Source organism: Sapajus apella, unplaced genomic scaffold (assembly GCF_009761245.1).
Source record: "Sapajus apella isolate SASKATOON/1434 unplaced genomic scaffold, GSC_monkey_1.0 scaffold39, whole genome shotgun sequence".
Classification (NCBI taxonomy): Eukaryota; Metazoa; Chordata; class Mammalia; order Primates; family Cebidae; genus Sapajus; species Sapajus apella.
In genome coordinates, this window is record NW_022436979.1 from 16,736,823 (window position 1) to 16,764,348 (window position 27,526).

The 27,526-nt window shown below is 37.2% G+C and overlaps 1 protein-coding gene across 6 annotated transcripts in view; it reads left to right on the forward strand.

Moving 5' to 3' along the window:
- Nucleotides 1-27,526, forward strand: part of WWC2 (WW and C2 domain containing 2) — a 210,803-nt gene that overhangs the window by 100,732 nt on the left and 82,545 nt on the right. For 3 of the 6 annotated variants that reach the window (XM_032298717.1, XM_032298719.1, XM_032298718.1), the window contains 2 exons: nt 9,136-9,339; nt 10,176-10,252. The exons of the other annotated variants lie outside the window; for them this stretch is intronic. In XM_032298717.1, the coding sequence (XP_032154608.1) occupies nt 9,136-9,339; nt 10,176-10,252 (281 nt within the window). The remainder of the gene's footprint in view (nt 1-9,135; nt 9,340-10,175; nt 10,253-27,526) is intronic. 6 annotated transcript variants of the gene reach the window in all.

A 27,526-nucleotide genomic window follows, 5' to 3' on the forward strand; every position in this document is an offset into this window, starting at 1 on the left:
TCTGCCCCTTTCTACTCAGACATTGTTCTGATTTTTATAACCATAGCTTAGTTTTGTCTGTTCTGGAACTTCATACAAAAGGATGTGTTCAGTTTTGGGAATAATTCTTTCAACATGTTTTGCAGTTTGCACTCGGGAGGCAGTTTGTACCTGTGGTCCCACCTACTTGGGAGGCTGAGGTGGGTAGATCTCTGAAGCCCGGGAGTTCAAGGCTGCAGTGCTCTATGATCACACCACTGCACTCCAGCCTGGTTGACAGAGTGAGACCGTGTTTCAAACACAAACAAACAAAAAGTACTGGTGTATAGGGAAAAGTAGGAAATATAGATAAATAAAAAGAAGATTGGGAAGCCGAAGTGGGTGGAACATGAGGTCAGGAGTTTGAGACCAGCCTGGCCAACATGGTGAAACCCCCTCTCAACTAAAAATACAAAAATTAGCTGGACGTGGTGTTGTGCGCCTGTAGTCCCAGCTGCTCGGGAGGCTGAGGCAGGAGAATCGTTTGAACCCGGGAGTCAGAGGCAGTGAGCTGAGACTATGCTCCAGCCTGTGTAACAGAGGGAGACTCCTTCTCAAAAAAGAAAAATTGTCTATGTTCATACAACCCAGTGTTAACTAAGTATTCTAAATCTTTTGATGTCTATCCTTCCAGACTTTTTATATTGATACACACATGTACATATATACAGTTTAAAAAACTTACTTTGTTTTTATTTTTTTGAGGTAGAAATGGCATCTCTCTGTGTTGCCCAGGCTGGTCTCAAACTGAACCACAAGCAGTCCCCCTGCCTCCCACACAGTGTTAAATGTATTTTACCTCTCAAATGGAGTTATATTGTATATACTGTTTTATAAACTTTTTCATGGAATGTATAATTTTCATCAAAAATTTTTTTGCACCATCATATCAACTCTTTTGATAATGGAACCTCACATTTCTGTCAGATGATTTTTGTAAAATATAGTTAAGATCCTTTGAAGCTGAGCCTGGTGGCTCTTGCTTGCAGTCCCAGCTACTTAGGAGGCTGAGAGGTGGGAAGATCGCTGGAGCCTAGGAGTTCAAGGCCAGTCTTGGTAACATACAAGACCTCATCTCTTAAAAAAAAAAAAAAAAAATAGATCCTTTAGTGCTCTTGCATAAAACCCTTCTGTGGCACATTATTGCTTACAAAATGAATTTTACGTTCTTTTACCGGACATTCAAGAGATCATAGGCTATTCCTTCTTGGAGTATTGGTAAAGAAATGAGAGTGCATAGTGAAATAAGGAAAGAACCATCACCATGCCAGGAGAACACAGGGAAATAAGAAGACACACCCTCTCCCTTCTGAATAGCATAGCCCTGGCTTCTTGGAGAAAGGGCTTTAAGCTGACACCCAAGAGATGACTGAGTTAACCAGGCTGGAGAAAAAGAGGATGGGGAAGAAGGAGGACCACAAGTAGATTCAAAGGTCTCAAGAGGCTAAAGAAAGCAGGACTTGAGGAAAGACATGCAGGAAGTTCAGTGCAGCTGGAGGCTGGTGTGACTGGGATAACCAGGGGTTTTGGCTGGAGCAGGAAACAAGGGCCAGGTTCTCTTGTTGGGAATCTTTCAAAACCGTCTTTAAAAACTGCCTATGCCATGGAACTGTACTCTTTTCAGCCAGAAGAAACCCATTTGTTTCTAAACTGCCATGGCACTTAGCCATTCTTCACTCCAGGTGCTAATCATGTTCTGCATATATCTGTGTCACTATTTATTCTACATTTTGTAAGTTTCTTGGAAGAAAGGATCATGCCTGAGTATCTCATTTTCCCTATTGCATGTGGTAGATGGTAAATAATTGTCTGTAGAAATTAATGGACAAATAATAGATAAAAATAGCAGATACTTTATAAAAAGGAAGATAAGGAAAGTTACTTATGTTCATTTGATTTATTCTTCCTGAGCATAGTAGGGAGAATAGAAATATGCATTATAGACAAAAATAATCTTCCTTTGAAGAGTCTAATGTTATCATCCATGATAAGCTCTTGTAACTCATGTGTTCTCTACCTATAAAGTTCCACATCTATAAAACTGATGGAATGTGAATGCCCTTGAGGTATATGGCATTTTAACAGTATGTGATATATTGTTTCTTTCATATAGTAGACAACAGCAAATTACATTATAATGCCATGATCTCCCAAGGCCACTAGGTCTTAATAAAAAATACCACATTTGTATAATATAATTGAGTATTTACATTTAATAAATAATCTTCACAAATCTATTCTGCAAATGTAACGATGGATATGAAGCACAATCCTGCCTTATGAAGCCATCTTCTAAGGTGCCTTTGGGAAGCTTCTTATAGTTCATATCTGAATTGTGCAATATTTCAGAAATGTTAATGCTTCCCACTGACTGTCTTGTAATGTGCAGTGTTTAAACCAGTCTACCAGAGTGTTTTTCCTGACCTATCTGAGACAAATGCTGATAGTTTATTTTCATTGTTATTATTACACTTTATTCATTTAAGTGTCAACAGTGTTTTGTGGCATTTTAGCCACTGACAAATATTTTATTGAAATATACTGTGTCCCCAGCATGGAGGGAAATATGATTGGCTCAAACCTCAAAAGACTGAGAGACAACTGAGAGTACATATCTTATAATTATTATAAATTAAGAACATTTCAGATTTCTAACATATATTTTTAATTTTTATTATCTCTTTATTTCATTAGTTTATTAATTATATATCTCACCCTCACAAATTGTCCCAAAATTTAGTGGTTTAAAGTAATATTTATTATCTCATGTCTTCTGTGGGCCATGAATCCAGGCAGGATTCTGTGGCTCAAGGTCTCTGTCATGGTTTGCAGTCAAGGTGTCCACCAGGCTGCAGTCACCTCAAGGCTTGACTGGAGGAAGATTTGCTTTCAGGCTACTCATATGGTTGTTGGCAGGATTCATTTCCTTGTTGGCTGCTGGCCAGAGGCCTCCGTCATTCCATGCCATGTGGGTCTCTCCATAGGACAGCTCACGTGGCAGCTTGCTTTGTTAGAGCCAAAAAACCAAGAAGAACCAGGGAGAGAGAGAGAGTGAGCAAGACAACAGAACAGTCTTTTGTAACCTAATCTAGGAAGTAATATCTTGTCACTTAATCTATCTTCCGTTCATTAGAAGCAAGCCATTAGATCTCGCCCATACTCAAGAGGCATGAATTACTAGGAAATGAGGATTATTGGAAGCCATCTACAGTTTTGAAAACTTTTCAAGACCACACATTTATCTTTGTTAGAGGATGAGTTCTATACTTTGAGGCAGGTTGCATTCACATACATAAATATTGGAAATAGATATAGGTATTAAATATTAGGATAATCAGAGACCTCAGTTACAATGAATATTTTAAACCGAGAAGTTTGGACTCTTATTTGATCTCTGCCTATCTCGCACATTCTCCAGACGGCTGGTCTGCCTTGTAGTGTTGATGTCCTTGAAGATTCTTAGCTGGAGGGTTTGTCCATCCTGGACTATCCTCTTCTACATCTCTTGTTTAGACATCAGCTGCTCTAGCATGCAATTTTTTGGTTTTTTGTTCACAGTTAGGTGAGATGTCAAAGATCATAAAATATATAAAAATTTTTAAAATGATCAGTATATCGCCCACTGACAAATGGAAAGTGCAACATTATGTGTCATACTAAGAAACTTTGAGAAGCAGTATTTTCTTGATTGTTTTTCAGTCTAATCTGCTGATCTGCCCCTGACATCTTGTATAAATTCATATATGGTAGCGTGTGCAAATTCCACTAAGGGAACGGGAAGCAGAGTGGATATAATTTTATAGTAAGTTACAGGTGTCCTTTTTCCCCAGCGTTGCTTCCATGTGCACAGATTGAGGGGAGGTGTTGAGCATATGTATATATATAATTCATTTGTTACAGCTGACTGTATCCGATTTTCATCAGCTGGTTCAAACCAGGGTAGGTTAACATGGGTGCAGAGTGATCTGTGGAGCCTTAGTTCTAGACACAGATGCTCCCTGGAGTCAAGGCTGGGGAAAGGAATGCGACTTTATAATCTCTTTGCTTTGCGATCTGAGCATCACAGACATTGTTATAGCTTACTAGCATTAAAGGCTTTTTACATTTTGCAGTATCTCATTTAATCTTCCAAACAGCCCCCTGAATTATTAGCTCCATTTTATTAAGGAGGAAATTGAACCTTGGAGTGGTTTAAGAACCTGCTCAAGGTCACACAATTTGTAAGTGACACGCCTGGATTTGAACCCAGTTAGACTGAATACAGAGTTTATGATCTTAGCTACTGGTATATTATATCTCAGTTCTTCTTTCCAGTGTTCATATTCTTAAAACTTCCTCAGGACTCAAATAATTCATCTGCTTTTTTTAAAAACTTACTTCAATATGACCTGAGTCTCAGTATTCTCAACATATATTTCAGTGTGGAATCATTTTAATCATTCAAGTATTGGGTGGAAAGAACAATTATCCCTCCTTTTCATGTTTAATTTTCCACAATGCAGGTACCTCAGCCTTCCTGCTGCCCAGGTGGTAACCATATCATCTTCTTTTTTCTTCTTCCTCCTGAACCTCAGTACCTCCTCATCCCTTTCCAGTAATAAGTTTAGCTGAGGTTCTTGTTGGAACACTTTCCTTCTATATGTTCCATAGTCCTGTATCCACCCCTTTCATTTCCAGTGTGGCCTGGGCTGACTAATGTACACTGTCTCTATGAGTGTACCCTTAAGAATGGGGTTGTGGAACTCTGGGCTGTAGAAGTATTTTCAGGTATGATATGACATCAAGGGCTTAAAATCTAAGAGTGTTGTTATTAATGGAGCAAAAAAATGATTTTATTGAGGCAATTAGGCTGTGCTTTAATCTAACTTTATGTTTTACAATAACCAGAGCAGCTTATTTATTCAGTTCTCTACTAGAATCTTAGAAAACAATTGCCAGAACTTGCTGTCACATTTCTCTATTAATGACAAGTTTATTTCCCTTCTTTATTTTCAAGAGTGATTATTCCTCTCATTTCTCCCCTGCCATGCCCATACACACAGTGTTACTAAAAGCCATCACGTGAGGATATGAGAAGTACAGTCCAAGATCAAACTTCATCCATTTCCATTTGCATAGATTATACAAGGTTACGTTGGATTGAGTTCTCTCAGAAGCAGGCCCTAAGCCAAGAATTTAAGTGAAAGTGGTTTATGAAGGAAATCCTGGGGTAAATCAGTAAGGAAATGAGGATATAAAGAAAGTGAAGGGAAAAATCAAACGAAGATTTTATTTCTGTAAAGTCTCTGACTCCACATGATTGCGGTGGCTCTGAAGTGCAATTTACAGAGTTTGCTCTACCTGGGAGCTGTTTCTGTCTTTTTCACTAGTCAGTCATTGGCTGCAGGTGAGTTAGCGCAGTGCCCAAGAGCAATCAGACATCCATCAACAACAAAGAGCCGGCCCTGGCAGAAAGACCCGAGAATACCAGGCTAGGACACCAACGGTGTTCACTACAAAGACTACATCAGAAAATATTCGTCCGTATTTCACCCTCTTTTTACACTGGAGAGACGTGAGAGTAAGAGAGGTAAAATACTTCTAGAGTCTCACATCTGGTTAGTTGGATATGGAACCCACACGGCCCTAGTCCCTAACCAGTGCTCTTTTCCAACAGCTGATAGTGGAAAAGGATTTTATTACTGTTCCATTATACCTCAGTTCTCTTTACTGTTCATCAGTCATTCATTTGAACTTTGCAAAGCATATTTTAAATAAACTTTAAATCAGCTTTATTATTATATACAAATACATAAATTGAATCTATTTTCACTATGCAATTCATGAGTTTTGACAAGTATATAGCATGTAACCATTACATTAATCAATATAGAGAACATTTCCATCCCCTGAAAAAGAGCTTTCTTCTTGCTGTGTTGTAACAAGTACTTCTCAGTATTGCTGGGCCCCAGCAACCACTGATCTTCTTTCTGTTATTGGATTATATTTACCTTTGCCCAAATTTCGTATAAATGGAATCATAAAACGTGCTCTTTTGTGTCTGACGTCTTTCACTCAGCATGTGTTTCAGAGTCTTATATATTGCTGTTTTAGTATTTTGTTTCATTTTATTGCTAAGTAGTACTTTATTGCATGGATATACCACAATTTGCTTAGTCATTACCTGTAATAGACAGTTTTGTTTATTATGAATAAAGCTGTTAATGAATATTTGTTTAGAGGTCTTTTTGTAGATACATATTTTCATATTTCTTGAGTAAATAACAAATTGTAGGATTGCTGGGTTGTATCATAATTGCTAAGTGGTTCTCCAAAGGGATTGCACCATTTTAGATTCCCAGTAGCAATGAATGAGAATTTCAATTGCAACACATCCTCTTCAACACTTGGCATTGCCAGTTTTTAAATTTTAGCCATTTTACATAGTGTGCAGTGGTATCCTATTATAGTTTTGACTTGTATTTCCTTGACGATTAGTGATGTTGAGCCTCTTTTCATCTGCTTACTGGCTATTTGGACAACAGTAGATGTGTGGGTTTATTTTTGGGATCTATTCCATTGCAAAATAGCAGTTTTTTCCAGATTATGCTTATTCCATCATTTCTACATTTCCAGATCTGTTTCTGTTGACCGATTTTTCTCTGATTATGGGCCATACTTTTGTGCTTTTTGTTATATTTAGTAACTTTATAGTGGATGCTAAACATTATAAAGTTGGTTTTGTTGTTTTCATTGAGTGCTAGATGTTGTGCCTTTTAGGAAACCTCTATACTTTTTTTCCTCTGACTGGCAGTTAAGTTACTTGCTGACCAGCTTGGTCCTTTTGAATCTTGCTTTAGAACTTTGTTAGTGTAGGTTCAGAGTAGCCTTTACCCTATGTCTTATTTAGCTCCATTGTTAAGGTGTGACTTTGCTGTGGTCTCCACTGTATTCCCTAGATGTTAACTAAGGCCTTTCTCCTCTGGCTGGTCATAATTTGAAAGTGTCACAGCCCTGTGTGGGCTCGGGGAATTTATCTGCCTGTGGCTTCCCAGTTGGCCCTTTGCCTGACCTTGTGCATCTTAGCATTTACCCACAGACTTCTTGTAATACCTGTGCACATTTCTGAAACTTCTGCAGTCTCTGGAACTTCTCCTGTGCTTTGCTTTACCTATTCCACCTGTCTGTCATGGCTTCCCTGAAATCTGCCTCTTCTCCCTTCAGTTTAGCAATACCTCCTTTCTCTGCTTGAAATACCTCTCTTTGCACTGCTGTCCATAAAGTGCTTTCAGCAGAAATGTAAGATAATTGTGGGGTTCATTTCCCTTCTTTCAGAGATCACAATCTTGTACCACCTGTTGTCCAACATCTGAAAACCATTGTTCATATATTTTATTTTGTCTTCTAGTTATTTACAGTGGCCCTGTTATTCTACCTTCTTTGTGTTTTGCTTTGTTTCTTAAAAATCTCAATGAAGCTTTTGTGTATCACACTTCATGTGTTTTCTGTATTAAAGCCGTAACTTTTATTTGTCCCAAATTATCTCCTGTTTGTGTTTGCTGTTGGTGGTGGTGGGGTCCACTCAGATACAATGTCCTGCTGGAGACAAGATCTTAAGTCATAATGCCATAGCTTTTGTGCCTTAGAACTATTTTACTTTTATTTTAAAACATTGCATTACTGAATACAACATGCAGAAAAATGAATAGATTGAAATAACAAAGTTTAACATATTTTAGAAGTTAACTGTGTAATCGTAATGGGTGAAAAAATAGAACATCAGCATCCAGGAAGCCTCTTTTATTTACTCTGCCCCATTCTGAATCCCTTCCTTTACTGGAAAATGGCCATGCTCCTTTCTTTCACAGCAGAGGGGTCCAGTACATGTCTGCAAACACAGGGGGATGTCTCCTAAGCAACCTGCACTAAGCATCACCAAAACTGTCCATTCTCTTGTACAGTGGTATACCATTGTACCCCATTGCTGGACACCCAGTACACTCCAACCCCTTGGCCCAACATGTGGCCAAAAAATTTGTCAATTTTAAAATATAAGAACATAAAATGTTTAGGGAAATCTGATTCTTTTGTTTTTTTCTTCATGTTTTGTGGCTGCTACTGTAGCTTCACCATACAGTAAAGAATGTGTTCTGAGTTTATAAAATAGCATAAGCTGCTGTGGAAGACAGAGGATAAAGGGCTGACTTGCAGATGAGGTGACTGGGGAAGCTTCTGGAGGAGGTAGCATGTGAGCTGCTGCAGAGCAGGGTTCTTGGGCTCAGCTGCTCATTGGAATCATCTGGGGAGCTTTTAAATCTACAGTGCCTGGGTTCCATCCACAGAAACTCTAATCGGACTGGGTTTTTTCAAAAAGGGGTCTCTGGTTGATTCTAGTGTGCAGAAGTATAGAACCAAGAACCAGGGCCTTAGGCTAGAGCATTCTGTGTAAAACAGGACCAGGGTTTTTTTGTTTGTTCGTTTTTAAATTTCAGATCCACTGCGGACTCACTGATATTTTTATAAAATAAAAAGTGAATTACTAGAAAAGTGAAAACATATGCACACAAAGAAATGCAAAATGTTTATCAACAGACAAACAATAACTGACTAAATTGCTATAAAGATTACAAAACGTTTAGTCTCTATTTCTATACTTACTGTTGTAGACACAAAACTGGGTTCATGGACTGGTGTTGGTCTGCAGAGTAGACCAGCTTTGATTACTGCTGATGCAGAGGGCAGTGTGGCTAGAGTCCTGTATTAGGTGAACAAAGGTAGGCTGGGTCCAGATTATACAGGGCCTCAAGAGCAGAAATGAATAGCTTGGCTTTTATTCTGTAGGCACTGGGGAGCCACAGTATTCTGGAAAGGAATGATCTGATTGACAATATCATGTGTGATAGATTTATAGTGAAAATACATTGTTGATGAGAACCTGAAAGGGGAAGGAAGTTGAAGGCATAGGGACTGGGTAAAATAAAACAAAAATATCACATTTCTGGAGAAGTCACTCTGGCACTGCTAAAAAAAACTCATTAGAGGATGTAAGAACTTAAGCTAGCCTACTCCCTAAAGCTTAAACAATCCAGAAAACAAAGTTAAATTCTAAAAAAAAAACCCTCCACCTAATGTTTTCAGAAACCACACAGATAGAAGATCCAAGGAAACAATGGAGGGGGGAACAGGAGAAGATGCTGAAGGACTACCTCTCCGTGGCGCAGGATGCCCTCCGGACCCAGAAGGAGCTGTACCATGTGAAGGAGCAGAGGCTGGCTCTGGCCCTGGATGAATATGTGCGATTAAATGATGCCTATAAGGAAAAGTCAAGTTCTCGCACAAGCTGTAAGTACAGTGTGGCTATTCAGACTTTAGAATTGGAGACTGGATTGTAGATAACGGAAGGCCACTTAAATTTCTATGGAGTTTAATTTTGAGGCCTTTTCCCTCCTAAGCAGGAAGAGTCTCTCAAAACCATGAGCGGCAAGGGCACACCCCAGATTTTTCAATAAAGCTCTCACCCCCACTCCAGATAAAAGTAGCCCCTTTTGGGGATTATGCATGCCTTCTGTTTCTGCTCCCACCTCTGCCAGGTTGCCTGTATGCATTTATGAGTTAATTTTTGCTTTTTCAGAACAGTGAAAGTAATTTGGCCCTTTTCTGCTACTTTTGTACAATATTTTTTGTGGAGAGGAACTGGAACTATTGTCTTCAGTGTAATTTCTGTTATCCACCTGAGTTGATTTACCTCTCCCTCATCTCACAGATTGATTATTTGGAGCTGGCTTTGTTTAAAGCAGCAGCTATGATGAGCTCAGAAGTTCTACTTAAATTATAAATTCCTTGATAATGCAAAACTCTGATATACTGCTGCAGCATAGTCCTCTAAGGACATAGTATGCATAAAACCCAGAAGAAAGTTAAGTACCAAGGCCTGCATGACATTACTCGTTACAGAGTTAAAAAAAATGATAGAGGTTTGAAGATTACTTTTTATATTTAGGTGTCTGATGAATGACAATAAAGGAATTATAAAAAGTAAGTATTCACAGAAGCACATAAATCTTATTTTAGCTTCAGTAAATTCTTTTTTCCCCCATGTATAGCTTCAGTAAATTGCAAGCTGAGAACTAGTTATGCAACTTGTAAATAATTAGGTTTTCTTTTTTCTTTTTAAAAAGTATTCTCAGGATCTTCATCCAGTACTAAATATGATCCCGATATTTTAAAAGCTGAGATCTCCACTACAAGATTAAGGGTAAGAGGTTTTAAATTGTGGTTCTATGTTGACTAATATGCATAGAGTCTGAAGGATGTGGAAGGGGCTTCAGTGATCAGCTCTCATCTCCATTTGGTATAGAAAACTCCTCCACTTATCCTTGATGAGTGGTCTGTCTACATTTATGTGAACAAGTTCAAAGTTTGGGATAGTCTTTATTATTGAGACAGTGTGTTCTATTATTAGGCAGGTTTTTTTTGTTTGTTTTTTCGAGATGAAGTCTCACTCTGTCACCTAGGCTGGGTCACTGCAATCTCTGCCAACTGGGTTCAAGCGATTCTTCTGCCTCAGCCTCCTGAGTAGCTGAGATTACAGGCACATGCCACCAATATTAATTTTGGTATTTTTAATAGAGATAGGGTTTCACCATGTTGGCCACACTGTTCACACTGGTCTCGAACTCCTTACCTCAAGTGATCTGCCCGCCTCGGCCTCCCAAAGTGTTGGGATTGCAGGCATGAGCCACTGTTCCTGGCCTGTTGGGCAGTTTTATTGTTAGTAGTTAGAATATTGAATCAAAATTTGAGTCTTGTAACTTGCTTTCCCTCATTGTGCTGAGTTTTGCTCTGCAGAGTTAAGCCAAGTTGCTCTTTTGTCAGATAACCCAATATTTAAAGATGCCCACAACTTAAAAGTCTTAAGTCAAACTTAACTAGATCTCATAATGCCTCATGAAGAGTTGTTTCCTGAATCTTGGCCAGAGTGTTTTTAACCAAACTGCTGTTAAGATCAGAGCTTGTTTATCCTTGATTTTTGGAATATTAAAGGCTGTTCGCCAAGTAAATAAACTCATGTAACCAATACCCAGGTCATGAACTAGGTTATTACCGTGACCCCTCCTTATTATTTTTCTTTTCCCTAAAGGTGGTACTAGCCTCGTGAGTACTGGGGGTTAATTTTTCACCTTCTTTGAACGTCCTAAGACTGGATACTATATGTATTAATTTGATGGCTCGCCTTGCTCAACAGCATTTCAAGATCCACATTCACTTTTATTGCTGTATAGTGTTCCACTTTTGTGTACATACCATAAATTCTTTATCTTATGTAATATTGATGTACATTAATTTCAATTTGTGATTATTAAAAATTATGCCTTAGTGTACATGTCTATTATACATGCCTTATATGTGGACCACTTATATGTGGACTCTTGAAAAAAAAGGATCAAATACACAGAGACAAAGAATAAAACAATGGACCTTGGGAGGTGGGCAGAGGTCAGGGGAGTTGAAATGGTGAGATGTGGTTCAAAGCATAACAGGTGCAGATGTGCAGGCTGAACAAACCTAGAGCTGTAACGTACAACATGAGGACTAAAGGGAATAACATTGTATTGTATTAGGGATTCTTGTTCAGATTTTAGCTGCCCTTGTGACAAAAAATGATAACTGTGTGAGTTGATAGATAAGTTAATTTGCTTCACTATAGTAATCATTTTACTAACTGTATGTATTCCATAACATCATGTTGTAAACCTCAAATATACACAATAAAATTTATTTTAAAAAATACAACCATGGCTCACTTAACAATGGGTATATATTCTGAGAAGTGTATTATTAGGCAGTTCCTTTGTCCTGTGAACATCACAGAGTATACTTAATGCAAACCCAGATGATATGGCTACTACACACCTAGGCTATATGGTATAGCCTGTTGCTTCTAGGCTACAAACGTGTACAGTATGATACTGTACTGAGTACTGTAAGTACATATTATGAGTACATTCAGTACCTAGAATTGTAAAACACAGTGGTAAGTATTTCCATATCTAAACTTATCCAAAGGTAGAAAACGCAGTGCGAGACATAACATTTATTTATTTATTTATTTATTTATTTATTTTTTTATTTTTGGAGAAGGAGTCTCGCTCTGTTCCCCAGGCTGGAGTGCAGTGGCGCCATCTTGGCTAACTGCAACGTCTGCCTCCTGGGTTCAAATGATTCTCCTACCTCAGCCTCCTAAGTAGCTGGTACTACGGGTGCCCACGAATGTGCCTGGCTAATTTTTGTATTTTTAGTAGAGACAGGGTTTCACCATATTGGCCAGGCAGGTCTCGAACTCCTGACCTTATGATCTGCCTGCCTTGTCTCCCAAAGTGCTGGGATTACAGGCATGAGCCACCACGCCCGGCCTAAGACATACCATCTTATATGCAGCGAAATGTGGACATGTGGCACCTGACTGTACATATCTTAGTGGATACTGCCAAACAGTTTCAGCCCTTCTTACTTTCTCATGTTTGCACTAAGGCTCTAAGCTACTTTATGCACAGGCTTTTGCCCACATCTCACAAGTTTTGAATTTTATATTTCCATTGTTATTCAGACCAAAATATTTCTGACTTCCTTTGTGAATTCTCATATGAGTCCATTGTTTAATTTTCAAACAGTTGGAGATTTTCTTTTATTTTTGACTTCAACTTAAATACACTGTATTTTTCAGTTCAAAAATTTATATGTGAAACTGGGTGCAGTGGCTCACTCCTGTAATCCCAGCACTGTGGGAGGCCAAGGTGGGAGGATGGCTTGAGGCCAAGTGTTTAAGACCAGCCTGGGCATCATAGCAAGACATCATCTCATTAAAAATAAAAAAAATTTTAATCTCAAAATTTCTATTTGATAATTTTTTAGTTGTTTCTAGTTACTTGCCCAAATTCTGCACATTAATATATAATTTTTGAATACTCTGTCATCCTAGAGAGGATTTAGTTTTGTTTCTTCTAGGTAGGTAGGCCTGGGGCAGGTAATTTTAATCTAATCATGATTTGAGCTGACTGCAGCCCGGGCTTCAATCCTTCTCTAAGGGCGGGTCTATTTCCAGTTTCCCTTTTCTTTTAGGGCAAAGCTCTTCAAAATCCCAGTTGAACTCTTGGGGTGTTTTAACAGGGCCCCTTCTGTTGGATGAAGGCTGAAGTTCACATCTCCTTCCTGTGCCTTAGCTCTCTGGGGCTGCCAGCACTTCTCTGTATCTCAGGTGCTCAGTCACTGCATGCTCCCAGCCTTTCAGCTTCTCTGTTGCATGGGCAGATACCTCAAAAGCAGAAACAGTGCCATGTTTGGATTATGACACTGAATTTCCCTTATATTTTTTGGATTTTTTTTTTTTTTTTTTTGAAATGGAGTCACACTCTGTAGCCCAGGCTGGAGTGCAGTGGCGCCATCTTGGCTCACTGCAACCTGCGCCTCCCAGGTTCACGCAATTCTCCTGCCTCAGCCTCCTGAGTAGCTGGGACTACAGGTGCCCACCACCACACCTGGCTAATTTGTTGTATTTTTAGTAGAGACGGGGTTTCGCCGTGTTGTCCAGGCGGGTTTCAAATGCCTGGTTTCGTGATCTGCCCACCTTGGCCTCCCAGAATGCTGGGATTACAGGTGTGAGCCACTGTACTTGGCCTCTTTTGGATCTTTAATACAAGTTCTTGCTGCCTTAGTAGTTCTCCAGTGTCCTCAACTAGATGTATGTGTTTGTTTTCTCATAATTTTTCTATTTCTTACTAGAAAAAGAGTATGAAAAAGGTTTGTCTGCTCTTACTGGAAGCAAAACCTCTCTTTGGTTTGGATTGCTTGATTCAATTTATGAAGCCACCGTTCTATGTCATTGTACAATAAATACCACTGCAGGTGTCCTGGGCCCTTTACGTTGTCCATCCATATCTCTGTACAGGCAGTGGTTTGTCAAATGCCTTGGTACTGTATCTTTGTACCGTGTCTGTATGCTTATTTCTATATCCTAATGAGCTGCTAGGCTAGATACCTTAGCTTAAAAAAAAGGAAATGACGTTTTTGTAAAACTTACTCTGAATAAACTCCAATACTCAAGCTGTGCACTTCTCAGCAAATTATTATTACTGCCCTCTGAAATTTTTATCCTTTTCGTAGTTCTTATCTTTGCAAGACCCATTGTAAATGGAAAAACTACAGTTAGCTGTTAGTCTGTCCACTTAGATCCTCTAAGAAATATGCAAACTGAGGGAGGAATTTAGAAACAAAAACATATTAGAATATCTTGTTCAACTAACCATTTACAGTAGAAGGAAATGGAGCCCCATCCCAATCAGGGGCAGCATAGGCAATCCCAAGTGGTCACATTCCCCAGAATTGTCTTCTGACGTAGCAGATCTCTTAGATTAAACTTCTATGCCAGGTTTAGTTTGCTGTTAACATAGAAGGCCTATATTTTATATATATATACATATATATATATATATATATATATACATACACATACACACACACACACACGCGTATGAATTATATATACATTATAGATAATAATATATTGCATATTTTTATATAAAAATATTTTATCACCTTGTGACCACGAAGATGAGTCAGAGATGCCCTCTTCAAGAAGGTGCTTCCCTCACAAAAAGAAGATAAGATATTCATAAATAACTATAATAAAAGGTGAATAAATAGCTAAAATAAAATATCAGAAACGACACTGGCTTCATCCCTTTCATTAGTGCCTAGGTGCTTGCTTAACGCTTCCTGGCAGTGTGGATACCTTTTTAGAAATGCTGCCAAAGCAGATTGGTCCTTGTGGACTGTGTTGCTGTTGTGATATTTCGAGCTGTGTCATGGTTTGAACACTGTGGCACAGATGATGCACTCTGTACCCATTCTGACCAGGTAACACTTTAGGAATGGCTCAGCCATTCAGAAGTGCATAAGTAACTTGGCAGAGTCTGTTAGATTTTGATAATCTGGCCTTTCTTGGCTTGTACAATCTGTTAAAAATCCCTTTCACAAATAACTCTTAGGAGTAGTAACTCTTGAATCAACTAACTCATCGCTTTGGTGTCTTGGAGTACTTGCCTACATTTTTAGTCACAGTAACAATTTTTAAAGCATAGCCAAACACTAATTTTATGCTTTACTGTTCTGTTGCAACAGTCTAAGCAGGTGTGCCTCAGTTGTTTTACTGAATTCGGACTAATAGATCAAGTATTTGTGAATTATGTATTTAGAAGCATCTGTCTAAAATATGTTTCATAGTATATTATGGACATAGGTATTGATGATCATTGGGCTTCAGTTTCCTCTTTGGTCAAATGGGGCTAACATTTGACCAAATGATAATTGACCAATTATCGTTCCTGATAACTTATTTTTATTTGTCAAAATGGTAAAATGAGTAAATTAATGCTTTTTAAGTTACTCGTAACTTTTAAAGCTAGTGTTTAATTGCTTGAGAAAATCTCAACAGCTATTTTTTAAAGGATATAAACATTTTTACTGCAAAATTTATTATTTATTTATAATAGATATCAGACCATAGTCACCTTAAAATATAAACTGTCTCACACAAATTAAACTTTAAATTCATTTGCCGTTAAAAAGAAAACTTAATACTGATGTTTATAAATAGGTGAAATTTAGTGAAAATTTTATGGAGAAAGTTTTTGGCAAATTTTTATTAAACTTTTACTCTTGTTAAACCTAATTAGAGTGTTAGAAATGTAAAAGAAAGTCTTTAGAAATACAAATGTATTTGAAAAGTGTATTGAGTATTCATTGCATGTGCTTTAATACAACTTTTAATTTTGTAACAGTGAAGAACAAAGACTCCTTTGGTTAAACTGTTTGTACTCCACTCCAAACACGTAGCTGGCTAGTGGGCACTGGTATTAATATTATCAGGTATATGCTGCTCACACATTGTTAATATAGACTCAGTTTGAATTCATTTTAGCAGTGGTGATGAACTTAGAAAAGTCATCCACAGTCTTAGTTATTTGTAAGCTTGGACATAGATTTAAAAGAATGGCAGTCAAATTTAAGGTTCAGTTTGTAAGTATGAGTAAAGTAATTGACTAATGTACACATCAAAATGTGACACTGTAACCTATTATCTAACATAGCAAAAAATGGTATCAGTGTTCTTCAAATTAGAAGAAATATACCTTTGGAGAATGTAAATTGCTACAAATATTCTCTCTTGACTAGACATGAGAGATATCCTTATTCTTATACTACATTTACAATTTAGCTTACATTTCAACTTCCTTCAGCTGTGACTCGCTTTCTTTCAGGGTGTTGAAAGAGAATGGATGCTAACTTGTAACACCGAACTGTAGATAAGGTTATTCTTAGGATGTTTGGAAATGAATTTGTACTGTACAGTAGCCCCCTCTTATTCATAGGGCATATGGTCCAGGCCCCCCAGTGGGTGCATGAAGCCCCGGATAGTACTGAACCCGTTGTATACTGTTTTCTCCCATACATCTATAGCTGTAATAAAGTTTAACTTATAAATTAGGCATAGTAAGACATTGACAACAATGACTAATAATAAAATTGAACAATCATAGCCTTATACTTTAGTAATAGTTATGTGGACACGGTCTCTCTCTCTCAAAATATCTTATTATATCATAGTCATCTATTTTTGGACCACAGTTGACTGCAGGGAACTGAAACTTCAGAAAGTGAAACTGTGAATAAGAGAAAACTATTATAGTTAGTGTTGGGTTAGAATATAGTGCAATAGTCTTAGTGAATTTTGAGTGAAATTAGGATTGAGAATTTTGAGTGAAATTAGAATAAAAACAGCAAGCCAGAAAATGAGAGATTCTATTTAATGCAAGAACTGGTGTTATCTAATATGACATTCTAGTAACTTGAAATAATTAAAATGTATAGCCCAGTACTGTCTTTTCAAAAAGCATACTCAGAATTTGAATAGAGTGAACTTTAATACTTAATCACATTTATTGATTTTATAATGTTTTATTTCTCCTGCTCTCCCTCTTTCTATGAGTTTGGCCTCCTTTTCTAGCTTCGAAGGGTATGAAACTGCAGGCTAAATATGTATTTTAAAAAAGAAATTCTTCATTGACATTGTGTTGTTGAGGAGGAGATATTTAGTTTCTCTTCACCTAGATAAACCACCATGTCAATCTCTCCATCTTCATTCTGAAATACCCTTATATCCTAATGCATGTGGCATTTTATAGTATTAAAAGCAATTAATTTCTCCAGTTAGAGAATATATAATCTGAGCAAACAGGATTGACAGGAAAATAATCACTCATAAATGATCTATTTTAAATGATTCTAGAAAGCCTACAAAGCTCATTTGCTCATATTTTGAAGGCCATGTGGGCTAAGCATTATGGAATGTTATAAGATAAAGATATAATGCATATAGTCAAACCAACAGTTCCTTATATTTCGTTACTTTTCTTTGACACGTACACAATAAATACATTGACCTAAGATGTTCACACTGAATTTTGAATCAACCTCCTGACACCATGACAGTGCAGCAGTGAGAGTATGAAATAGCTATTTATTCTGCATACGTTTGTAATCTTCAGCATCCTCGAGTGCACATATATTTCTAGAACTGAGGATGGTAGACACAGTACTCTCAGCTTCTACTTAATGAAGGCATCAGAATTTTAGCTCCTTCAAGATGTAAGGGAATAAAGTCGTGTGATTTGAGATTTGTCAATTGGATGACAATTTTAGATGCATCTTCAGAGAGAAGGTGGTATTGAGGAAATAGGCTTAACAAAGAGACATTTTGTCTAAAATTCAGGCTGTCAAAATCGTGTGAATATATTTCAAAAGATCCAGCTTACTTCTGTTTATGCCCATGAAAGATTAACTACTACGAGAATTGCCCTCTAACAGCAGGGTATCAGGAAGCCTTTGGGAGTGTTAGATCTATTCTTTATACTAAATGTATTGATAGTTACATGTGCATATACATGTGTCATTGCCCTCTATCAGCAGGTAATTAGAGAACTGGACAAAATTTAGGAAACAGCTGTTTTCAGACTTCAGATAACAGTAGAAGACTGTAATCCCTAACTGAAAGGAAACAGATGAAGTGAGCCCTGGCATTGCAGCATTTGCAGTATGGGGAGAAGGGCATAAACATAGTCTGTGGCGTGCATGAGTTGATGAGACAGAAGAGAAAAGTTCATTGGCGGAGAGAATATGTAGGAAATACTGGAGAGGAGGGAGTTACAGAGATAGAAGAGAGTGAGAGCAGGCAGGTGCCAGCCTGAGATTTCTAGTAGGGTCTCCTCAAATCTTTGACTGAATACTGATTGAGTATGCATGGTACAAAATACCATAAGGCTGGAGAAAGAAAGTGATAGACAGACAGTTCCCAGAGCTCACACAGGGCTGGGAATAGTTTGTGCTTCCACCAGCCAGCATAGAGACACAGAAGCTTGAACAGAGGCATCAGAAGGGTAATGCCATAGTAGTGGGACCAAATAAGTCTGAGGCTAAGGCTGTTTTGGACTTATTCTAACAAAAATTGAAAGCAAACATTGAAAGGATCAAGTTGATTTAAAATAATTTATTTGTATACTAGAACAAAGTCCAGGATCCTTTAAGATAGTACAACAAAATTAAGCATGAAGAATTTAAAATTCATAATGGCCAGTATCTAGTCAGAATTTTTCATGTGTGTTGGGAATGAGTAGTGTGGAGAGGCAAAAGAGAGGGCTTACCAAGAGGGCACCAGGAAGCCTTTGGGAGTGTTAGATCTATTATTTATTCTAAGTGTATTGATAGTTACATGTGCATATACATATGTCAACACCTATCAAAGTATGTAGTTTAAACATATCCACTGTATTGTATGCTAGTTATACATCAATAAAGCTGTTAAAAATGATCAGGTATGCAAAGAAGCAAGAAAATATGATCAACAAAATGAAGAAATGATAGGTACAATTTAATTAGCAGACAAACACATTAAAACATACATATGCTTAACAATGTAAATGAAAATGTGAAAATGAGGAGAAAATATATTTAAAAATAGAAATGGAACTTCTACAGATTAAAAATACAGCCACAGAAATGAAATAACTGTATGAGAGTAACAGCTGATTATACATTTACCAGATAAAGATCAGTGAAGTTAAAGACGTAGGAATAGAAACTATCCAAAACAAATTACACAGAAAAAACAAAGCCTGGTAAAAGTGTAACAGAATAAGCGTACCTGTGGTTCAATATCAAATAGTTTGACATGTGTAGTTAAAGTCTCCTAGAAAGAGCAGGGGAAGAAATCACAAAAATTATTTGCAGAAACTAAAATTATTAATCTATCAATATAGGGAATTCAGCAAACCCAAGGCAGAATAAAGACAAAGAAGATCATACCAAAGGACATCATAATCATATTGCCAGAAATCCATAATAAGGAGAAAATCTTAAAAGTAGCCATAGAAAAAGACATGATATACAGTGGAATAAAGATAAGAATTACAGCAGACTGCTTTTTAGAAATAATACCAATTGTAAGACAATGGAGTGATAGTTTAAGAGTACCAATACTAAACGAAAACTGTCAACCTAGGTTTCTATACCTAGTGAAAATATCTTTTAAAATTGAAGGAAAACAATCAGTATAAAAATGGGCAAGAGACTTCAACAGACATTTCTCCAAAGAAGGTACACAAATGGCCGATAAGCATATGAAAAGATGATAAACATCCCTAGAGTCATTAGGGAAATGCAAATCAAAGTCACAATGAGATATCACTTCACACCTATTAGGAAAGCTATTACTTAAAACGCTGACTACACAGGTTGAACATTGGTGTACAAGTATCTGTTCGAATCTCTGCCTTCAGTTTTTTGGGATATACATCCAGAAATGGAATTGTTCGATCACAAGGTAATTCTAAATTTAACTTTTTGATATATATCTATATAGGTTTTGATATATATCTTCCAATCTTGGAAAAGATTTGTTATAAAGAATTGGCTCACACAGTTATGGAGACTGGCAAGTGCAGATGTGCAGTGTGGGCTGACGAACTGGAGGCACAGGAGAGCCAGTAGTACAGTCCAGTCCAAAGACTGCCGGCAGCCTTGAAGTCTGAAGGCTGGCAGGCAGAGACCCAGGAAAGCTTAGAGTCTACCTAATGCCACTGAGTCATATACTTAAATGGTAAGTCTTGCATGTATATTTTGTCACAAAAATAAAGAATAAAATTAATTTTCAGACAAATATGAGAACTAATTGCCTGCAGAACTATGCAGTTATATATGATAATTTCTTCAAGCAGAGGGAAAACGATACCTCATGGAAATTTGGATCTAAATGAAATAATGAAAAATGTTGGAGATAATACATATTAAAATACAAGACTATTTTAGTAATTTGAAGACTCTTTAAATAAAAATGCCTATTTAAACAAAGATAATAAAAATATGTTGAGGTTTATAAAATATTTAAAAGCAAAATAAAAGACAAAGTATCACAAAGGATGGGGGAGAGTGGAAGGATGCTATCATAGGCACTTTCACTGTTTACAGAGTAGTGACTTTTATTGGCAATGGATTGCATATTTTATATACTAGAGCAAACTTTTTCTATAGAGATCCAAATAGTAAATATTTTAGATGTTGCAGGTATAGTAAGCAGAATTTGAAAATATTTTCCAGTCCTCCCAAGATTTTCCCCTCCCCCACCTTTCCTAGCATACATGCCATTCATAATTTCCTGGCTGAATATAATGCATTATTTAATATGGCAAAGTTAACTTTAAGATAGAGAAATTATCCTGGGGGACTGGAGGTGACACAGAAGCCCTTTAAAAACAGTTTCTCTGGCTGGTTATTGTAGAGGAGGACATTAGATGTCAAAGCATGAGAGGGTTTGAATGTACTATTGCTGGATTACAGAGGGAGAGGCCAACATGGGAAGAAACTGAGAGCAACCTTGGCTGATAGCCAGCAAGGAATTCGAATCTCAGTCCTAGAGCCACAAGGACCTGAATGCTGCCAACAGTGAGATTGCAGTTAGGAGTGGATTTTTCTGCAAAGCCCCAGATGACAACTCAACCTGGCTAACCCTGATTTCAGCTTTGCAATAATTTGACCTGAGAGCCCAGAGAACCTAGTGAGCTATTAAATATTTAATTGTAATTAATTTTAAGCTTCTAATTTCATGATTGTTTTACAGCATCAGAAAACTCCTACAGCAGGCCATGTGCAGTCTCTTGCACATTTTTCTTCTTTTTTTCCACTTTTCTTGGATAATGGTTAAAAATTTGCAAACCTTTATTAACTAGTGGGCCATAAAAAACAAACAAACAACAACAACAACAAAAACAGGCCACAAGATGAGCTGTCATTGCTGATTCCTGCCCTAGAGTATCTCCTTTAAAATAAAAATAAAATGAGGCTGGGCGCGGTGGCTCACGTCTGTAATCCCAGGACTTTGGGAGACCAAGGTGGGCGGATGACCTGAAGTCGGGAGTTAAAGACCAGCCTGATCAACATCGAGAAACCCCGTCTCTAGTATAAATACAAAAAGTAGCTGGGCGTAGTGATGCATGCCTGTAATCGTAGCTATTCAGGAGGCTGAGGCAGGAAAATCGGTTGAACCCGGGAGGCGGAGGTTGCAGTGAGCCGAGATTGAGACATTGCACTCCAGCCTGAGCAACCAGAGCGAAACTCTGCCTCAAAAAACAAACAAATAAACAAAAGAGATCACTATTAAGCCAATAAGGGAAATAAAATGGAATCATTAAAAAAAATTTAGTTAACCCAAAAGAAGGCAAGAATAGAAGAAGAAAATATGACAATAAGAAAGGTAATATACTAAATCTATTAATAAATGGCCTAAATACTCCAATTAAAAGGCAAAGATTATCAGAATGGTTAAAATAAGACCCAATTTCATGATAGCTGCAACAGACCTACTTTAAATATAAATACCTAGATAGGTTAATTAAAATATTGAAGAAGATAGATCATGAAAATACAAATGCAAAGAATGTTACTGTTGTCAAAGTAATATCAGACAAACTAAACTTCAGAACAAGGACTAGTACTAGAGATTTTATAATTATAAATGGATCAGTTCATCAAAAGACATAAGAATCTTAACGATGTGTGCACATACTAATAGAGCTTCAAATGCCTGGAATAAAGACCAATACAACTGCAAGGTGAAGGACAAATCTACAATTAAAGTTGGATATATCAGCACCCTTCTCCCAGTAATTGATAGAATATGTAGACAGAAAATCAGCAATGATGTTGAAGATGTACACAATACCATAGACCAACTCGATCCAATTAACATTTATAGAATAGAACATACCATCTAAAAACAGCAGAAGTACATATGGAACATCACAAAGGTAGTCCTTACTCTAGAATATGAAGAGCAGTCTCAGTACATTTAAGGGGACTCAAATTCATACGGAATATAGCTGCACTGGAATTAAACTAGACGTCATAAATATATCTGGAAAAATTGTCAAATACTTGGAAATTATTAGCATACTTCCCAGTAATTCATTGGCCAAAGAAGAAAGCACCTGGGGAACATATAAAAATATTTTGAACTAAAGAAAAAGGAAAATACACTGTATAAAAATTTACTGGGTATAGCTACAGCAGTGCTTAATGGCATGTCATTGGCAAATGGAAGTCTCATACATTGCTATGGGAATGTGAAAGGGTACAACCCTTTTGCAAAGCAAGTTAGCGGTTTCTTACAAAGTTAAACATATATTTAACATACTATCTAGCAATCCCATTTATACGTATGTACCCAAAATGAAAGCATATACCCACACAAGGACTTGAGTGTAAATATTTGTGAGAACTTTATGCTTGTTAGCCTAAACTGGGAACCAGCCTAAGTAGATAGATAAATGGATAAACAAGTTGTGGTATATCCATAAAATATAATTTAAAAGGAACAGGTTACTGATACAACATGGATGAATTTCAAAAGCAGTGAAAGTTTAGTGGCTGCTAGGGGCCAGGTGGGGATAGACTATAAAGAGGCATGAGGAAATAATTGATGGTTGTCCTGGTGGTACATGTTTATATATACTTGTCTAAACTCATCATATTGTACATTTAAAATTTGTGCAGTTTATCATAAATATAGTTAAAATACCATTTTCTATGTAGGAGGAAAAGATTCAGATGAATAATTGGTAGCACTAATACATAAGATAAGTAGAATCTATTATATTTTATATCTAAAACATGTAAAATCTTTTAACATATCTATCTTAGCCATAAATTTTCAGAATATCATCTGGACATGTTATTAGAGGGAATTTGCCTTACATCTAAAAATATAGTTAATGTGGCTAGGCATGGTGGCTCACACATGTCATCGCAGCACTTGGGGAGGCCAAGGTGGGAGGATCACTTGAGGCCAGGAGTTCAAGACCAGACAGGCCATCGTGGTGAAAACCCATCTCTACTACTAATAAAAATACAAAAATTAGCTGCATGTGGTGGTACACACATCTGTAGTCCCAGCTACTTGGGAGGCTGAGGCACGAGAATCGCTTGAACCTGGGAGGCGGAGGTTGCAATGAGCTGAGATTGTGCCACTGCACTCCAGCCTGGGCAACGGAGTGAGGTGCTATCTCAAAAAATAATGATAAAAAATATAGTCCAAATAATGACATTGCGTGAATGACAAACCACATATATATGGTGGTCCCATGAGATTATAATGCCATATTTTTACTGTACCTTTTCTATCTTTAGATATATTTAAATATACAAATGCTTACCATTATGTTGCAGTTTGTTACAGCTGCCTGCAGTTTTCAGTACAGTAACATGCTATACAGGTTTGTAGCCTAGAACAGTAGGCTGTGCCAAATAGTCTAGGTGTGTAGCAGGCTGTGCCATCTGGTTCTATGTAAGTGTCCTCTGTAATGTTCACAGGATAACAGAATTGCCCAACATCTCATTTCTAAGATGAAGTGACACATGACTATACTTTATTATGGGAACTATTAAACGATATACATGAGAAGAGATAATAGTATAGATTTTCTCCCATATTTCCATCACATGTCATTCGTTTTATCTTTTACTTTCACCCTACCCTCTGAATTATTTTGATGACAATTTGAAATAGTGTGTCATTCATCTGTAAACATTTCAGCATGCGTTGTTAAAGCGAAGAAGAAAGTAACCACAATGCCATTATTATATTTGAAAAGTTAACGAATTTCTGTATTGCCGTCCAAACTCCCTATCAATATTTATGTTTCTCATTTGTGTTTCTGTTGGCTTGTTTCTGTTGGCTTGTTTGAATCGGTGTCTAAATACGGTCTGCTTATTGCAATTGGTAAATATATTTCTGAAGTCTAATTTTATTTATTTATTTATTTATTTTTAATTTTTGAGACAGAGTCTCACTTTGTCTTGCCCAGGAGTCTTGCCCAGGCTGAAGTGCAGTGGGACGATCTCGGCTCACTGCAACTTCTGCCTCCTGGGTTCAAGTGATTCTCCTGCTTTAGCCTCCCGAGTAGCTGGGACTACAGGCGCGAGCCAGCATGCCTGGGTACTTTTTGTATTTTTAGTTTCACCATGTTGGCCAGACTGGTCTCAAACTCCTCACCTCAGGCTATCCACCCGCCTCGACCTCCCAAAGTGCTGGGGTTACAGGTGTGTGCCACCGAGCCCAGCCTGAAGTCTAATTTTAATTACACTCTTTTCTTTGTAACTTAAAAATTTGTAGAATTCCTCGCTGTCTGATTTTTCTATCTTATATCCCCATGATGTACTTGAACAAATTCCTTTGTTCCTGTAATTCCTGCAAATTATTAACTAGATGTAGAGGATTATGAGATCTACTTTTTTTGGAGGTGGGCATTCATCATGGGTTGTGCTATATATATCCATCAGGAAGTACATACTTCTTTTTTATTGTAGTAATTTATGATCATCTAGATTCATTATTCCATTAGGGAATTACAAAAATATTATAGTCTAAGTATACCGTTCCTTATTTATATATTTGTTGGAATAATTTACTGATCCTCAGCTCATATTGGATAGATGGATGAAATGAGAAGCTGTGCCCTAGCTCTAACACCTGCCAGAGATTACCAACGGAGTTGAGTTTTTGTTTATAGTTTTTTGGTTTTTTGTGTGACAAAGTCTCACTCTGTTTCCCAGGCTGGAGTGCATTGGCACTATCTCAGCTCATTGCAATCTCTACCTCCTAGGCTCAAGTGATTTTTGTGCCTCAGCCTGCCGAGTAGCTGGGATTACAGGTATGTGCCACTATGCACAGCTAATTTTTGTGTGTTTAGTAGAGATGGGGTTTCACCACGTTGGCCAGGCTGGTCTCCAACTGCTGACCTCAAGTGATCTGCCTGCCTCTGCCTCCCAAAGTGCTGGGATTACAGGCATGAGCCACTGCACCTGGCCTGTTTGTTTAGGTTTTAAAGTATCAATTTGTTCTCACAGATTTAAACATAACTGACATGTTTTAGATAATTGTATGCTTATTCATCCACAAATTTTCCTATCTTGTGATACAGGAGCCTCTTTATATTGGTTCCTCATACCTTTGATCCTAGTATTCTGAGAGTTTTCTTTTACTCTGGCCTGAAAATATGTTTTTGACTTCTTTTTGCACTAGACCTGGAATCAGACATTTATTCAAGAAACTGATTCTTTTTGTAAGATGTTGTATTTAGAGACTACACTCTACATGCATGAGTGTTTATTGCAACTGAGTTGGCAATTGTAAGTTCTTATCTTACTACATTAAAATACATACATTGCCAGTAATTACAACAGTGTGATAGTGACACAAAAATAGGAATATCAGTGGAACTGAATACCCACAAATAAGCAGAAACATCTTGTTGAATTTAAAATATGATAAAAGTAGCATTCCTTATGATTAGAATAAAACTGGATTATTCAGTGAATGTATAAGGATATCTCTTTGCCCATGTTAAAAGAAATTAAATAAAGGTGGAAATTTCGAAAATAAAGATGAGTCAGTACCCTACTTTTGACACCAAAATAATCCCAGATGAATGAGTGATTTAAATGTGAAAAGCCCGATCATGAACTTATGTAAATTGGCCACAAAACATTTAAAGAAAAGATTGAGAAAACAATGGGGAGTAACAAACAAAGCCAACCTGATGGTGAGACATTTTAAAAATCAAATGCATTAACGACCAGGATGAGAAGTCTTTAGTCATTCATTCATTAAGCAGTTATCTATTTAGGGCTTCATATATGCCAGATGCTGTTTTACACAAATGATATAGCAGAGAACAGATACATTTCAGATACTATTCTAGGCAGTGAGGTGTAGCATAACCAAAACAAACAAAAGTAACAACTCTCATGGAGCTTATGCTGTATTGGGGTGGGGAGATTGGACCAACCAAGTTAATAAGCTTGGTCTAATGGTTGTATGTAGAGCTCACCAAATAATGAATGCAGATTTCTTTCTATTACTCACTAATACAAATTAGCTGCAGACTAGTCATAATAATGCCCTTTAAAAATTAATACAATGGATTATTATTATATTGAGCATACTGTTCAACCAGGATGCCAATTAAGTTAGAAGTCAATAACAAAAAGCCAAAAAATGCAGAACTTTTCATGAAACTTTATTTTTTTTTCGGGGACAGAGCCTTGCTCTGTCATTCAGGCTGAGTGCAGTGGCACAAGCATGGCTCACTGCAGCCTCAGTCTTCCAGACTCAGGTGATCCTCCTGCCTCAGCCTCCCAAGTAACTGAGACCACAGGTGGTATCCTACCATGCTTGGCTAATTTTTTTATTTATTGTAGAGGCAGGGTTTTCACCATGTTGCCCAGGCTGGTCTTGAACTCCAGGGCTCAAGCAATCCACCTGCCTTGGCCTACAGGAAACTTTTAAACATACTTTCAGTGTAATGCATGGGTTAACAAAATTAAATAGAAATATAGAAATAGTTAGAATTAAGTGGTCATAAAAACATGTATAAATTTTGTAGGCTACAACTAAAGCAGTTTTTAGTAGAGAAGAACTGAAACTCTTTACTGCTGGTGGGAAAACTGGCCATAAAAGAGAGAGAACGTGGGGAGTAGTAAGGGAGAGAGGAAGAGAGTTAATCTAGGTGATGAAATGAAGACAGAAGAGCACGTAGGCCTGACACACCACTGGAAAGGTTGTGGATGTGCATCTGAAATAGGAAACCATTGGACCATATTTTTATTATTTGTATTTAATTTTTGCTAGTTTAATTGGTATGTAATGACATAATACTTTTCAATTTTGTCTTTATTAGGAGGTGATTTTGTTAATGATGTTTTACCATGTGTATTTCCATTTGCTAGTTTATTTTTTAAAATTTAACAGCTTTATTAAGAAACCATACAATTCACCCACTTAAAATGTGCATTTTAATGGTTTTTAGTACATTCATATTTGCATGCCCGTTAGTATAATCTAACTCTAGGACATATTTGCCCTGCC